The sequence below is a fragment of the Taeniopygia guttata genome, chromosome 6, assembly GCF_048771995.1.
Source record: "Taeniopygia guttata chromosome 6, bTaeGut7.mat, whole genome shotgun sequence".
Classification (NCBI taxonomy): Eukaryota; Metazoa; Chordata; class Aves; order Passeriformes; family Estrildidae; genus Taeniopygia; species Taeniopygia guttata.
Window position 1 is genome coordinate 17,655,720 of NC_133031.1, and position 16,437 is coordinate 17,672,156.

The 16,437-nt window shown below is 37.2% G+C and overlaps 1 protein-coding gene across 1 annotated transcript in view; it reads right to left on the reverse strand.

The window, feature by feature from the left end:
• Positions 1–608: 608 nt before the first annotated feature.
• Positions 609–16,437, reverse strand: part of TM9SF3 (transmembrane 9 superfamily member 3) — a 43,938-nt gene continuing 28,109 nt past the window's right edge. The window contains exons 10-15 of the mRNA XM_030275952.4: positions 8,952–9,091; positions 7,363–7,431; positions 7,125–7,271; positions 6,884–6,967; positions 6,697–6,773; positions 609–2,249 (exon numbers count right to left, since the gene is read on the reverse strand). Of these exons, the coding sequence (XP_030131812.1) occupies positions 2,182–2,249; positions 6,697–6,773; positions 6,884–6,967; positions 7,125–7,271; positions 7,363–7,431; positions 8,952–9,091 (585 nt within the window). The 3' untranslated portion in view covers positions 609–2,181. The remainder of the gene's footprint in view (positions 2,250–6,696; positions 6,774–6,883; positions 6,968–7,124; positions 7,272–7,362; positions 7,432–8,951; positions 9,092–16,437) is intronic.

Here is a 16,437-nt window from a genome sequence, read left to right on the forward strand (position 1 = left end):
GTACAAAATCCATTCTCTGCTTTTAGTCTCCATGTTTTGGAACAAAGATGGACTAAGTGTTGACCTAGTTTATAATCTCATCTTAAAATTGGCCTGTACTTCCAAACAAAACAAAAAAAAAAATTCTGTTTAGCAGCAGAGTGTTCACCTACAGACACCAATGATTCACTTGAAGGAGAACTTAATTATTTTCTGACAGATTGATTAAAATTGGCCAGGGAAATCAGAGCTGAAAGCTCAAATATTTTTCAGAAACCATATACAGCAAGGATGCACTGCTTCCCACTATTACCTGCCTGTACAGTTCACCCAAGCTAAATACGAATGTTTCTCATTGTGGCTACTGCATTATCTGCACTTTTTATACAGAAACAGTACAGTGCTAATCAATACAAATATTTGGCTCATTTTTTAAATTCAGGAAGTTTCCCTTTACATGGCAGGTGCTCTATTTCAGGCAGCCGCATTGATGAAAGCATTCCTACATGGCAGATGTCTAAAAAAAAAACAAAAAACCCATGAAAAAATCAAGCCCAGTGGCTCTCAAATCTGTCGCAAACACATTCAGGATATTTCTAACTAAATACAGTGCATAATTAACAGTCATCTTAGAAAGACTTAACCTTTATTTGCCCATTTATTTCAGTCCACACTTACCCCCACTTTTCCCAGTACACTGGCTGGATCACAAAACACCTCGCCACAGCCAAGAAGAATCTTTTTGGGTTGGTCATTCACTTTGGAGTTGTATTGTACAATACAGTTGTAAGCAAATTCTGAATTCAAAGCAGGGGGGGTTGATAAGATGAAAACCGCACTAATATTGTATACAGAAACTGGTGCTCAGCAGTATTGCCTTTTCAAACATTCTCAATTGCAAACTCATCTATTTTCACAATCAAAACATTTTTGTCTGAAAAGTTTATTTTAGTTTTCTGAACACTCTAAAGCTTTTGATGTTACACAAGTGTTCAGATAGGATTAACAAAAATTAAAATGTTCTAAATTACAAATTTAATTCCTGTAAGAGCTTGAGAAATAGAACAGAAAAGCATGACATACACACATTGTGAAGAAACCCCAACTTTTCATGCAATGGCAGGCAGGATGTAAAAAGCCACCCGAATTCACACATTTTTACACCGAATCATCAGAAAAAGTACTCTGTAGTAAATCTGTACATCCAAATACATTTGGGATCTACACCTAAGTTACATTATTTAATGTTATATACACTTATTATCCCTTGTATGATGTCTAAAGGAAAATCTTCATTCAACCCAAACCCAAAAAAAAAAAGGCAAGACTAACTTGGAAAAAAGGAGAATCACTTTAGACATTCAGTTAAAACGTTGGTTTTGTTTTAATCTAGACCTCAGAGTGTTTATTAAAAAACAAACAATCCTCTTCATTTAACATTTTGCTTTCTAACTGTACAGTAAATTGCATTGCAGAGAACACATCCCGTCTTCAGACTGTATTTTCTTTGGATGGATTTAAGATGTAGCTGGATATTACTTTAAAGATAAATAAAGGGAAGTTGGTCCAACTAGAGCAATAGCTGATATATTACATGCATATGGGAGTTTTATATATGTTTAAATTATTTTTTAAACAAATGAGTGTAGGGTAGTTGATATTGCAAATAAACCAAAAAGCACCTGGAGTTGAAAATACAAAACATACCTCCTATCCTGGCAATGGCAGTAAAAATCAGAAGAGTAATCTTTCTGGAACAGCATTTTTACATAATTTAGAAATGTTGAGTACCAGGAAGACTACTAATCAAGTAGTTTTAGCAGCCAAGTTTCCCTCTTTTTACTGAATGGAACAAATGCTTTAAACAAACTGTTTGTCCTCTTCACTGAAGAGAGCTAGTCTATTCATCTTTAATGAGCTAGGTTTTTTGTTTTTTGATGTTGGTTTTTTGGGGGGGAAAGATTAGCCACATATTGTAGTAATGCCTACTGCATATAATCCAAGCATTTGCTGTGAACAGTTGGAGAAAGCAGTCAGTAAGAACCTAGGATCAATGAAATAGATGTTACTTTAAGCCATCCACAAAATGGAGACCCATATAGTGCCCAGTGTTAAAACCCAAATCTCTTCTCGCGCTTTTTGCTGTGCAAATTCATCCCCAGGAAAACAGGAGCTGATCCATAGTTCAATTTTCTTATTTCCTTAGTCAATTTTCACATTAGTGTAGATTTTACGAACAAAGGCACTTGTTCCCATGTAACCAATAGCTCCTGCAAAAGAAACCAAAAACATTGAATATGTTAGAGAGTTGATCATCAAAACAAGCCAGCGGTATAAACCACACACTTAAACAGAGAAAGTCACATAAAGCACATACTCTGTACACAGAAACTTCTCTACCTGCAATACTTGTTCTCAATTCTCATTATCTATGTTCCCCCCCAAATGGCTGACAGGAACTTTCCCTGTCAAGCAATCTAAATCCATTAAGCCATCTTACCAAGAGGCCGTGCTCATTTGGCCTTGATAAATATAGCAGCCCCCCTACTGCTGCCAATAACCAAGTCCATTTTTTTCTGAGCAGAGGGTAAAAAACATACAATCACCCACTCTGCAGGGAAGGTGGATGGGAGGGCAGATTTTTATTATAAGTTACATGCCTTCTGGATGAGTGTTTTATTGGCAGATGGCTTCTTCCCTCCCACAAAGCACAAATAATAATAGATCCCCATCCCAGGAGTCTTACACTCCAAGGAGGTCTGTACAAAGACATTAACAAGTAGCAGTTAGTAGTTCAAGAAATTGCAACCTGTGGTTTTCAAATTAGTAAGAGTCATGAGCAAAGTATGCATTGTCACAGAAGCAATAAAAGAACAGGTCACTGAGTTTTTGATAGGGGCAACAGTTTACGCTAAACCCAAAATACTGCAGTATTAAGGACATCCAGAAAAATTAAAGAAAAGCACTGGACTAAGGCCTCTTCTCAGAAAGAGATTCAGCAACCTTCCTGGTCAAATCGAGACCCACAGGTTTGCCAGGCTCAGTAAATACTGTGGCCTTACGACAGCAGCTGGGAATGACTTCATCTCTTCCAAGCAAAATGTCAGTAAGTCAATTTGGCTAATCATCATGTTTGAAGTGAAGTTGAAAATCAGGCAAGAATTAAAGACAACTGCTGTCTGACTGCCAACAGTCATATTTCATGGAATGGATAGAGAAGTCAGGGTCTGTAAATCACTACAGAGAACTCCATTAAATGCTTGGATGCTTGGTAAAAAACACTCTTAAAAGATATTTTTCCTTCCTTAAAGAAACGAAGAAAAGCCCAGAACAAAGCATTGCAGTGAACTAGGATGCACCAGAACTGCAGAAGACATGTTAAATACAGAAGTCTAACCTGTGCTAAAATTTTGAAGCCAAACTTTCCAGTAAAAATATAAAGTGGTTGTTTTGCCTTTACATATTAAGTCTGTACAGACTTGCAGCTGGCATTGCTGACTATGGAATTATTCAGATCCTGAAGACTGATGGGATAATTTATGAAGTCAGCCATTAAGCTGTCACAAAGTTTTGATTTTTAGACCCTCAAAAGCCCATTATTTATACCCAATCAAGAAATCTGCACAGGGCAAAACTAAATAAATAATAATAAATCATTCCAACATTTTTGGAGCAGTAAGGAGCTTGTGGATTCAGCTTCTGTACAGCACAGCATTCCAAGCTGTATAAATATCATGGCAACCATTCCACTGGCCAACAAACAAGGGATTTGCATTACTAACTTGGGCAATGCAGCGCACCATTAAAAGCAGTACAGCACACACAAGATCAGGTTGCTGCTTGCAAGGAAGCTGAGGATGCAGCAGAAGGAAGGCCTGACTGCTCAAGGAGAGGCCAGGGCAACACTTGGACAGACTCAAGTGCGGGCTGTGAAGAAGTGATGAGAGCTTGGAGTCATACAGAAGCACATGCAGATTTTTCTGCAGCTTGTCAAGAAATTTATCTTCTGTCTTATGAAGTAAATGAACAAAATAATGGCACTGGACTCCTGCTTTAAGACTCGCCAAGCTTTCCCTGTTAAAGCAAACACTGCCAACAGACCCAATGCCCATTTCCACTGCCAGACTGAGATACATTCCAGAACTTGTTCTTTAAGAGTTCCGCTCGTGATGTGATGCCAGGTATCACAGAGATTTGAGAGAACAAAGCATTAACTGTGCTTCACTTGGGATCTAGAGAATGCATGAGGTGGAAGTGAGGGGGAGGAGTAGAGAACAACAGTCACATGAGACCACAAGCTCTCATCCCCATGAACAAATCATAACCTATACTGAATCACAGAGGTGCCTTAGCCATGAAGGCCACTAATGGCCAACACCCAAGGCAGGGGTTAAGCCTCAAGGCTACTTCACAGGCACTGAATAAAACATGGGGCAGGGAGGCAGAAACCCTGGGCAATGAGGACTAAAGAACATCCTCCTTATTCAAATGCAAGCCAGCTGGCTCATCTGAACTAAAACAAACATAGTAAAGGGAAATATTTTATTTATTTATTAGACACCTTACCAGGTGATATGTATAACCTGGTTATGGCCTATTTGGGTTCAGCAGAAATAGACTGCAAGCGTATTTCAGCAGAACAATAAGCTTTTAAACAAAAAGAAAAATCCAAATACAGAGGAAGAACAATCACAAAGCAAAAAGAGATTAATTCCCATCTATTACTTCAAACCAATTACTAATTACTGTAGTTGTGACTTTGTAAGCACCAAATTTTTTTAAAAGCTCTAAGTATACTTAAATAGTGAAGTGTGGTATTGCAAGAGGCATTTCTATGTTATGTAGCCTCTAAGCCTTCCACTAAGTTGGGAAATGAGTCTTAACCTTTTCTGCTAGTAAGAGGGAAACATGAGGAGCTCAAAAGGTTTGGAAATTCTCACGGGCTCCCTATTGTCAGGTCCCAGAACTGAGATGCTCTGCAGAGAGCAGCAAACTTTGTGGATCAAAGCATCCCACTACATGTGGGACTGAGTTCACTAGGCATTGTCAAGGGCATTAAACCCAGAGCTGGATGATCCATTCCTACAGAGAGTTTCCCTGTGGTTGCTTTGGGCCCTAACTAGTTCATCTCACATCCAACTGTGATACCCAACACGCCCACCCGTGTGAGCCTCCAAAGAACAGCTCCACACACTTTTCACAGACCTACAGTCAGTAGCACACACACTGCACAATTCTTTAACACAAATGTTTTTGTTAGACCTCAATGGCTGCAAGTTCCCTACACAAATGCTTTTTGACAGGGGATTTTTTTTCTCCACTCCACATGCTGAAAATGGCACTTCTCAGTAAAAAGGCATCTCACGGCTTCTCTTCCAAGACATTTAAAAAGACAAAAAGAAATCTCAATAGAGCTCAATAGAAATAAAGTTTAGTATGCTGAGGTATTTTCTGGTTTTGAAATATTTGGATTTTACGCTAATATTCCATCAAATAGTGTCCTACCATGAGAAGGATTCATTTGACAATCTTCCTTTTTTGTGTTTTAAAACACATTTTAATTACAGAAACTGGTGGACAAGCTTGGCTTCTGCATCACAGACATTTTAATCAATACTGGCCTGAGCACTTTTGAAAGAAAACATTAGAGCTGAAAAGTATAAGCCTATTAAAGAAAAAAAAAAAAATGGCTGCAAGACTACCAAAACAGCAGGGAAGTCTTGTAATGTGCCAAGAACCTGATGAAGCAAAATTACATTGTATGGGAGAAAAGGGGAACAGGTACTCAGCCGTTAAATGATGAATTCCCTTCCCTTTTTATAAAGCATTATGATATTACCCACCCTCTTGAGATATCAAGAAATATATACTTTACAGAAGTAAGTTCCTGTAAGACATCTCGTGTCTCAAATATAACTCTAAGAAATCTTCCCATTAGCTATAGGACTATTCACTCACTGCTAAGAAGTATTAAATGAGGATCCCTCACCAAAAAACCAACATTACAGAAAAGTGCAAAAGAATTAAGAAGCACTTGCTGAAGGTCATAAAAGAAATTATAAAAATAAAGTTAACATGCGAACAAGTTTTTTGGCTTTAACAGATGACCTCCCTGCCATGAAGTGTGTCTTTGTCTAAACATCTGTCAAAATAGTATCTTAAAAAGCAATTAAATCCAGCTGCACACGGGAGCATCCTGAACTCTCCTCACCTGTGAATATTGCAATACTTATTTCTCAAATGTTCTCCTCAAGCTCTCAGTCCTCTGTTCTGCTCACTCTCATATATACATGCCACAAGATACACATGGTACTGTCATCACTATGGTGCTATCACTGATGTCTCAATGGGTGCACCTAGCTCCTTTTCTTGAGTGACAGTAAAAAATCCAAAGCAAAATGCTAGCATGGTCTCAGCTTCCTTTGGAATTTATTTTGCAGGATTTCTTGCCAAATACTGAGTCTTTCAAGCTTGCACAGAGGGTGAAATTCCCTGCACAGTATATAAATTATCTTCCTATCAGAAGACACAATCCACAGGAATCTCCTATATAAGGTAGGAATCAAGTACAAGCAGAAAACTCTTCAAATTCTCCTTAAAGACTTTTTGAGCAGATCTTGCAGACATACACATTCCACCACCAAAACCACGAACTAAAGTCAGAAATATGAGTCTGAAAAAATCTGGTAGAAAACCTTCAAAATATCTGGAACTTACCACACATTATTCCCAGAGCTGTGCTAAATACTGCCATATAACCAAAGTAAAATGATGTTTGAAACAAGCCATACATCCTGGAAAAGAAAGATAGAAATTTATGCTAGGCATTTCCCCTGTTTTTTATCAATAAAACTGATTTGGCAATACAGTAATCTGATATTCAAGCAAGAAAACTATAACTTACTTTGTCTTGAAAAAGTAGTAGTAAAAGGAGTACATGTAAACATAAATCGCAGTTGATGCCGCAGAAAGAAAGCTTGTCCATTGCCTAAAAGTAAACACACATGTCCATCATACAACTAGCCACAAGGCTTCCTAAGAAGATGCACAATGCACTTGGAAAAGACCCTTCCAGACTGAAGAAACACTACTTTTCAACACAAGTCTCACAATCTGGTTAACTATGAAAACAATGCAACACTTACCACCTGTAATCCTCGGCGTTTAGCAGGAAATACGTACAAACAATGGTCACACAAACGGTCACAATGCAGAGGATAACCAGAACTAGCATCATAAAGCCATAAACATAGTAGATCTTGTAAGCCCAGAATGAAGTAAAAATGAAATACCTGAAGAAAATAAACAAAATATGCAGATGACATTGTAATTTAACTTAAAATATAATTTTAAATCAAACTGGGAAACAGCTGATGTACTCACATTTCAATAAAAATTGATCCAAAAGGAAGGATTCCACCTAGGCAAACAATAACAGCTGGTTCCATGAACCTGAAAGATATTAGGATTAGTTTAGGGACAACTGAATTTTTTCATTTATAAACATATTAAGACCAGATCATTAATACAGAACAGAAGACGGTTTAAAAGGCATGCTAACAAGAACATTTCTGTCTCATACCAGCAGATTAGGAAGATTCTCTCAAAAATGTCACATGTATGGATAAAACAAGAAGTTACTCTTGGGGGAAGCGGAAACAAAACATGAGGCTTGTGCCTCATGGCATAGTTAGCCTTCTAACCAGCCTTAAGGCCATGGAAAGAATCTTTCTTGACAATAAAGGACTAAGCAACATCTACTAGCCCTGCATGAAGGCAGTGATACACAGTGCTGTTGATGGCTACGGATACAGGAAAAAGCACAAGCAAAAATTTCACAGGATAATGATTATATAAATAAGAACCAGTGTTCCTTTTTAATGCTATACTGAGTGATGAACATATAATTAAAAATTAATACCCAGCTACCTGTAGAAGACACTGTCACTAAAAGGTGAGATCTCTTTAGTACTTGCAATGATGCTGAATCCAGCTAGTAACCAGTGATTTCATTTGCAGCTTCTTTTATTATTTATAGGGAGACTTGCCTAAGCTGATGGTGTGTTACTTTATCATCGTCAAGAGAAGTATTTTTAACTGTCACGCTGATCCAGAAAACTTCAACAGATTTCCAAGATACCAGTCACAATATAAAATAAGTTCAAACATCTGAGCTGCACAACCTACCACTAACAAGAGACTAAGTGTGCTGCACTTCTTAGACATTACAGGCTTATATGTTTCAGTGCCCCTTTCACTTCATCTGTTCCATTCCTCTGAACAGGAAAAGCAAGAAAAGTCTATTAAAAAAATCCTCTGAGGATATTTTAATTTCCGTAGCTTGCTGCTTTTCGCCTCAGAATTAATAGGAAAAAGTGACTGCATTCATAATTTTCCAAAAACCTAAGTATACTTTTTGAGACTAGGCACCACTTTGCATTCACGTCAAAAATTATAAAGCCTTCTTAACAGTTCAAACCATATACCTGTAATATTTTAGGCTCTGTGCCATCAACAAAAGTACAGAATTGGGAACAGCACTGCAAGCTTCTTCCCACCATAACCCTGCAAATATGTCTCAGGTTGTGTTAGACCATTAATCAGGACAGTTCTGCCTCCAAGGCACACTCAATCCTAAACCTGTAAGAGGCATTAACTGAAGTGGAGAGGTTTTAGTGTCAATATATCTATACAAGAACTGAGTTGGCACCACCCCCTTTACACAGGGACTAAAGAGCATTTCAGGCAAAATGTGAATCAGTGATCCAGGACTGTAAAATCTGCTACAACTAATAACCATGGTGTTTTAATTCAAAAGAAAAATCACATTAAGAAAATGTCAGTTGAGCGGTTCTTCTAGGCACAACTCAATTTAAATTAAAAGGAGTTATTCCATGAAAGCTGAACACCAGAAAAGACATTTTAAATGTATTGAAGTGAATATTTCTAGTTAACATTATGCTTGTCTTTACCATTTCTTCTCTGGTATAGGACGAGGCACTGCATTGACACGACATGGAAAATTAGGCTGTCCTGACAGATTTCGGCCAAGAATAGTCCCAACGAGGTTCAGTGGAAGGATGACAAAGAAACAAATACAGCACACTGCCACCTGCAAGCAAAAATTTACACTTGCAATTAAAAAAACAGGTCTAAGACAACAATAGAAGATAATCAACCACTATTAGTCCTTAGTAGTTATTGCTGTAGAATCATACTCCTACTTATGAAGCATTAGTCACCATATATTTTACAAACAGAGGATTTTTCCCCGAGAAACTTTCTAATAAACATTATTAAGTATATTTTCATCCATCAGTTGAAAGAACAGAACCATTACAGACTGCTATACTGTTTCCACCTAATTATTATACTCAATACATTGCACAAGAAATAAAAGGAAATCTTCATGGTACTTCATAACAGAAAGAGTTGTCAGCGTTTTGTACAGTTTTGCAGAGAGTGCATGTGGGAATTTCTCTGGGAATTAACATCTACCAGTTAGGTAGTTGCACACAAAATTACAACTGTTGGGTGCAAAATTTTTAATCCAATGGAAAAAAAAAAAAAAAACCAAGCCAACCAACCAACCCAACAACAATCAAAAACCATGTAAGAATGCTACCAATTTTGATTCAATTTTGGGTTCAGTATTTTCCACTATGCACCAACCAGGCAATTAAGAACATGAACTGATAAAGAAACCAGTGGCCACTGGTATGCAAAGATAGACAATTTAGAAGCACGACAACCCTATTTACATATAGAAATCAAGTTTATGCACAATACAGGAAAGGTCAAGCCAATGTTCCAGCTCTTTCCAATGGAACAGCCTCTCTAAAAATCTACCATGAATCTTTTTATGCCACTGTATTTATGTAGCTCCATTTTTTCTATTCCTTAAAGGCAACATAATTTATCTCCCAAAAATAGGAAAATTTCAAGTGTTAAGGAAGATGTTCTCTACTCGTAACTCTTTAGCACAAAAATACACAGCATTAGACAGTTTGGTAACTTTTTGATATTGATAATTAAAGACAGAACAGTTGCCCATAATGCAATCACCACAGTACTGAATACTGACCCTGTGACCTTTGCTATACAAACGTATGAAAATACTGCCTTTTAACGGCTTTGTTGCCTGAGGCTCTGTGTACACCCTGGTGCCTCCTGAGCAAAGGAGCTACATTTGTCTTCACTCCAGCAGAATACAAAGTCCATGGCAGCAGATTAATGCTAAACAACAGAGAGCAGAACACATTTAAGAGCACACATTGATTTGCTTAAGAAGCAGTTACTTTGAGGATAAATAAAAGCTGCTCATGTATGTTGCATCTAAGAAATCTACAGCAAGCAGCTGAAAAGAAAGAATGACATTAGCTCAATACAAACTTAGCATTAGGTGAATCACACAAATTTAAGGCAGCATTTGACCAATGTCAGTGTCTTAGTCTTCTATTACTGGCTAGCTTGGGACAGATGTGAAGGGAAAACACTGCCTGGGGTTGGATGGAGCAAGACTTCACAGTCTTGTTCACATGCTTCACAGTCATGCTTCACCTGACTGGAGACAGTGGTAGAAAGAGAATCCATCGTTTCACTGCATAAAAAAACTGCCCAGGAACTGTCTTGGGTTCTAAGCTCACCTGGAACAACACTTAGCATCTTGTATTTGTCCATCTTACAAAATGTGTCTATTTTACAGAATCCACACAGAAAGATTATAACCTTGGACGAGGAACCAAGCAAGGAACATCCAGGCCTAATTACTGATTAGCTGGCAAACTCCTGGATGAAACAAGGCTGTCAGCAGCATTTCATTCTAGTGTCACCCTCTGCACAGCTGAATGGCTTAAAATCAAGTAGAAAAGGAAAGGGCTCAACTTGATCCAGCAGGGCTTGGCTGTTGTGTTATCCAGGAAACTGACTCAGCAGTAGCTTGGAAATCTAAAATGTTCATCTGCATAAAACAAGCTGAGACAGATCAAGGCTCCTTGGATAATGACTGCAGTAAGTACAGTCAAGCTATCCCCAGTACACCTATAATTGGCATCCATCAGAAAATGTGTGGTTTCATTATCAGATCAAAGTATGACTGATAATGGTGTAACACCTTACATTCTGTTATCCGTTCGGCTGAAAAGTTACCTGCTTTCAAACGGAACAGCCGGCATCTTCAGTGATACCTAGCAGCAGCATTAGATAAAGTCAACACTTTGTTAAACAGTGAAACACCACCTATCTTAATGCTATGCTGTGTTCTCAGGACACCTGAAAGTGAAGTACATTTCTCTCCTTTTACCCTGGAGCCATTTCAGGAGTCTAAAAAGTATCTGAGCCAAGTCTAGAGTGCAAAGGAGACACAATTGGGCAAACAAGGATGAACCATAGCACAGGCTCAGCAATGTTTCCTACTCCCACCTAGCTCTGATAAGCTGTGCAAAATGAGGAAGATGTGCATGTTCTTTCTACTGAGATAAGACCAACCTAGAGACAGCAACCTACTGGTCTTAGTAAGATGACCAACAACACCAGTACTGGTTGTACACACCATGCTGAACTCAGCAGCATCTTCTTTCTTGCTTTTCACTCACTGACTCACAGGTAGTCTCCCTGCTCAGTTTGATGACTGGTAAAACAACTTTCTCCACTCTTGGCAATAATAAGCCTTCTCTGGACGAGAGAGATGACTGGAGATAGCTGGTGTTTTTCAGACATGCTCTTCTAAATTAAAGGTCTGAGGTAAAACCAGGTAAAAAAGGTTTACAAGAGCAAGAATACAATGGGAAAAACAGTTCAGGCACTTTACGACCTCCATTTGACCATCACAAATGGAAAGGAGAAATGAAGACAAGACAACACACATACCTGCTCTACCCTCCTGCCAAAGTCACTGATAACATACTAAAAAATCCAATCCCAGTAACAGTAGTTGTGTGACAGGCAGAGATAAGAAAGTTACATCTTTATGAGTGTTTTAAGAGTTATTACTGTAACATCAGCCATGAGAAATTCAGAGAACCGTTTTAACTACTACTCTATAAAACACAAATTATGCAAAGAGGCAAATACATTAGATCTTCAAACCTGTTATTTCATCAAGCAAACAAACAGAGGTACTTTAAAATCCATGTTACCCAAAATAAATTACATGAGTTTTTGTACAAAGCCAGTACATTAAAAAACACTTATTTAATTTTGACTTGCAATTTTGTTGTACAAAATGTCTTATACACTAGTTTGTAGGTTTTAGTTATCATAGAAGAGACTGTCAACCTCACCAAGCCTGCATTCCTTCTAACTCTTTTTTTGTTTTGATGGGGAAAGAATATTCTACTGCCCCTGACTGAACGTGCAGAATTCAGTTTTCCGTATTTGAAAGGAAACATTGTGAAGAGGGATATAATTTATTTCCTAGTGCCACATGTTTCATATTTCCTGACAACTGTAGATTAAACTTCTTTCAAGGGTGATAATTAAAATTTTTATGAGCATATCTAATATTAAACAGCTACTGGCAGGCTATGGTGCCACGTCTGCTTAATGCACAGGGAAGAAAAGCAATAAAAATTAACTGTCAAAGCAGCAGCTTGATCTTCCTTGTCAGCTACCAAAATGCACTCTCAGTCATGACACTCCCTCCCATGTAGCGGTTACTAAATTTGTATAACACAAGAGTTTTCTGCACATTGTCTAAACATTACAAGAAAAAGAATTGAACAGAAGGCTTCAAAATAAAGAGTTACTAGTTTTATTATAACAAAGTTGTTAATCTAGACTGTCGCTCTGGGTAATAAATTGAACTGCTGAAAATGTAGGCAGAAGAATTAAGAGTTGTCTGGTTTTAGCAAAACGAAGGGGTTTGACTGAGGGTTGCACAGTCACTTTCAAGCAATTTGAGGAAGCACTCTGCTGAATGCATGTAACAGGATTTTTTTCATTTTTTTAGCCAGATGTATTTCTTTATCTGATTCAAGGCATGAAAACTGTTGGTACTACCAGGTCCTCTTTTTTTAGTGGCAGTCATTACTCATATCAACTCAAAGCTGTCAGGGAAAGCTGCAGCTTGGATTAAGCTATCTGTTGGAGGAATCACTTTTTTCTTCTCAAAACAAGGTAAAAAAGATACAAACAATAGGGTCTAAATCCCAAGAGAAATACAGTGTCCTTAAATTTATTTAATTAAATAATTTAAAATGCACACTGGAAACCTTAGCCACAAAGGAACCTACTGATCAAACAAAACAAAAATGATAAATCTTAAATCAGTTAATAGAAGCTGCATAGATTTTGCAGTCAGAATATTACATTAGTCATAGTAGCCTTAATGGAAATCTTTAAATTATGCATCACTCACAGAACAACGTAAGCAGTCACAACTTATAAAATGCCAGAATTAAAATGGTCCCTTCAAATTCAATCATGCTGTACTCTGTAGAAATTCTGCATTAGTCAGTGTTTCTGCACAGAACTAGTAATATACTCTTCAAACATATTATGGAGAAATCACTTCACATACCCTTATTTAAAAGTCTTAAATCTTCCATGCTCCACATTTTACATATCATTCATACACACACAAATATAAAGATGATTGTTAAATAAACCAAAAAATTGATAAACATAAACAGAAAGTAAGTAAAGATGTATAACGACTTCAGAACTCAATGTTCACCAGTAAGAGGATATAATAAACAAAATACACCAAAAAATCAAATTTGGACTCCAAAAGCATGAATAACTGAACAGTACTCATTCCATTCCTATAAAGGTGAAGGGATGAGTGAAAAAGGCACTCCTTCATATGTTCCAGAAAGCTCTAATGCATTCAGTTTTAAAAAGGTCTCATATTTGAATAAAACCTTCTTGGTCACATTCTTGGTATCATTCTAAAGGGAAGGAGAGCTGAAAGCTACCTCAAGGAAGAGATTTAAGCCTTTGTTCATGCTCATGGCTTATTTCACTGCAGATGGCTTGTCATTCCATAGGTAAGACAGCTTGCAATTATAACTAAGGGCAGAGTCCCAAGAGCGAAGACTGATTTCAGAAACAAGCTTTGTATTTTCCCAGGCCCTGTCACATCTTCAAGGAGATGCCAGACACCAGGAATGAGTTATACAAGGTGAATGAAGTTTTGAAGTTCAAAACAGACTACAACGAGATGCATGAAGGTCCTGAAGAGCCCAATGAATTTGAGGACTTAAAACAAAGTGTAGAAAAACAGGTGAAAAACAGATAGGTGAAAGATACAGCAACTGAGTGTCAGTTTGGGTGTCCTGGATTTCATTCTGTCAGCTGCCCTTGACTAAATTCCATTGGAAAATTCTTCTGGAAAGAAGAATTAAGTCACAGAGACTACTTAGATACTTCACTGGGAAGTGGCAGTGCAAAACTGGCAAAGTACAGGATGACATATTTAAGAATAGTCTCTTAGCAATATTTTAGCTAAGGAACTTTCCTCAGTAACTCCATTTCTGCTTTTTCCAGATTTATGGCAGTCAAGATGAAGGGGCAATACTTGCCAGCAATTTAAATCAAGGAGGGTGGTTTCAAGATATGTCAGGATAAAGAAAGTTATTTGTGTGTTCTAGTACATTTAGGTGACAGAGGTTTTATTTCCCCAAGAAAGCAGAAAATTTGCATTAGTCAGTTCTGGAAGCCTCTTTGCATTGAAAACAGAGCTGGAAAGACACAAAGGGATCTCATCCATAAAGCCAGAGGGCTTCCTGGGGACTTCAACCTGAAGCATAACATGGTAATTGCAAACAATTTCCATTTCCTCCTACAAACCAGCTTGTTGATTTGAAGTCATTAGAGCGTTGCTCATCCTGATTAAGTTTCCGATTCATAACCTGCTTGCCTGCTAACTCCACTAAAGTTTTATTGCCACAGTCACAATGATTCAAATGCTTTCATAAAACCTTGCAAACATTAAAATCACTGTCTATAGAGTCCTAACATCCTGATGACTTGAACCCTGAAGATTTATATATCAGTTTATTTTTCCATGCACGTGCCCATGGTCTTAAAATATAAATCATCTGAACAAATTCACAAGACAAACTTCAGCACACATGGAATCACCTTCCCTCAGCATTCCTGGCCTCCAAACGAGAATACAAGTGAGAAATGGGATACCATAACTGCTTGCTTAGCAGTAAAACAGAGTCTCTTTGCACATATCAAAGATCAATGCTGTAAACTTTTATGACAGTATTGTATATAGCTGCTAGCATAGGAAAGAAAAAATGACACAATATTGCTTTGGGACACATTGACCAACTAACACAAACACACTATTCAAAGACAGAAATTTAATCTAATTTCTTGAAGAAGAAAATGAGAAAAAATAAGTGTTTACAAACATGTTTAGCTTTATATTACATTTAGTGTTTTTATAAAAACGAATTCAATGTAAAAAGCTGGTATTCAGGCATGCTTTGAAAATACTGTTAATAAGAAGGTGACTAGAACCAGCAATGTACCCAGAATGATTCCTCCATCAGTAAAAAATTATTGAAAGTCTTTCCCTGAAGAATTGTCTCTCTTCTTGTTACCGTTTATAATCTCTATCACATTCATTCTCTAACAATGTGCTCTTTAGAAGTATTTTCACATACTGAATTCCCATCACAAACCCAAAAATGCAATATATAAGACAGAAACTTCTGATACTAAGCTTCATTTTATGGTAAATTTAAACTAAGAAATCCAAGGCTACTTGAATGTCCCTGAAGTATTTGAATAACCTACCATATCACAAAAAATTGATATGCAAAGAAGAAATCTATAAAAATGCTAAATTCCAAGATTTGCTACAGATACCACTGAAAAGAAAGCAAGCCTTCCTATATTAAGATATTCTTTTAAGTTAACAGCATTACTGCACAAAATTAGAAAAAGCAATTTTATGGTGCATATTTCAAATACATTTCTGCTTTAAAACACTAATCCTTACAAGCTCAAACAGAAATTCTGCCCAAGTGACAAGTGATTATTTCCTACATTCTATTCACAGGATTATCTGAGGTAGCTTGAAAGGGGCCAAACATAAACAAAATCCTGACAAAGGAAATAGAGAAAGTCATCATGACTAAATGAAAAAGTACTACAACATGCGTAGTTCTTCAAGTGGTAAGGTAAACGTACAGACACAAGACCATAACTGGACAGTAAATAATACTTAACAAAGTGGAAAGAGTGAGTCATTTTTGTGGAGACAAATCTGCTCAGAACATCTTATCTCATGTTGTAGCCTGATCACTTATTTTTATTTTTTTGCTTGATTGCAATGACTTAGAAGTATCTTTCACTTGGAATCTCTTTGTATTTCGTTTTATACTGTAATGAGTTTGAACTGGCCATCCAGAAGGAAAGTCATGTCGCTAACTTCCCCCATTGTTAAAACACTAAGCTTGAATACAAACCAAAGTGTTACTTTAAGCAGAGATAAAACTG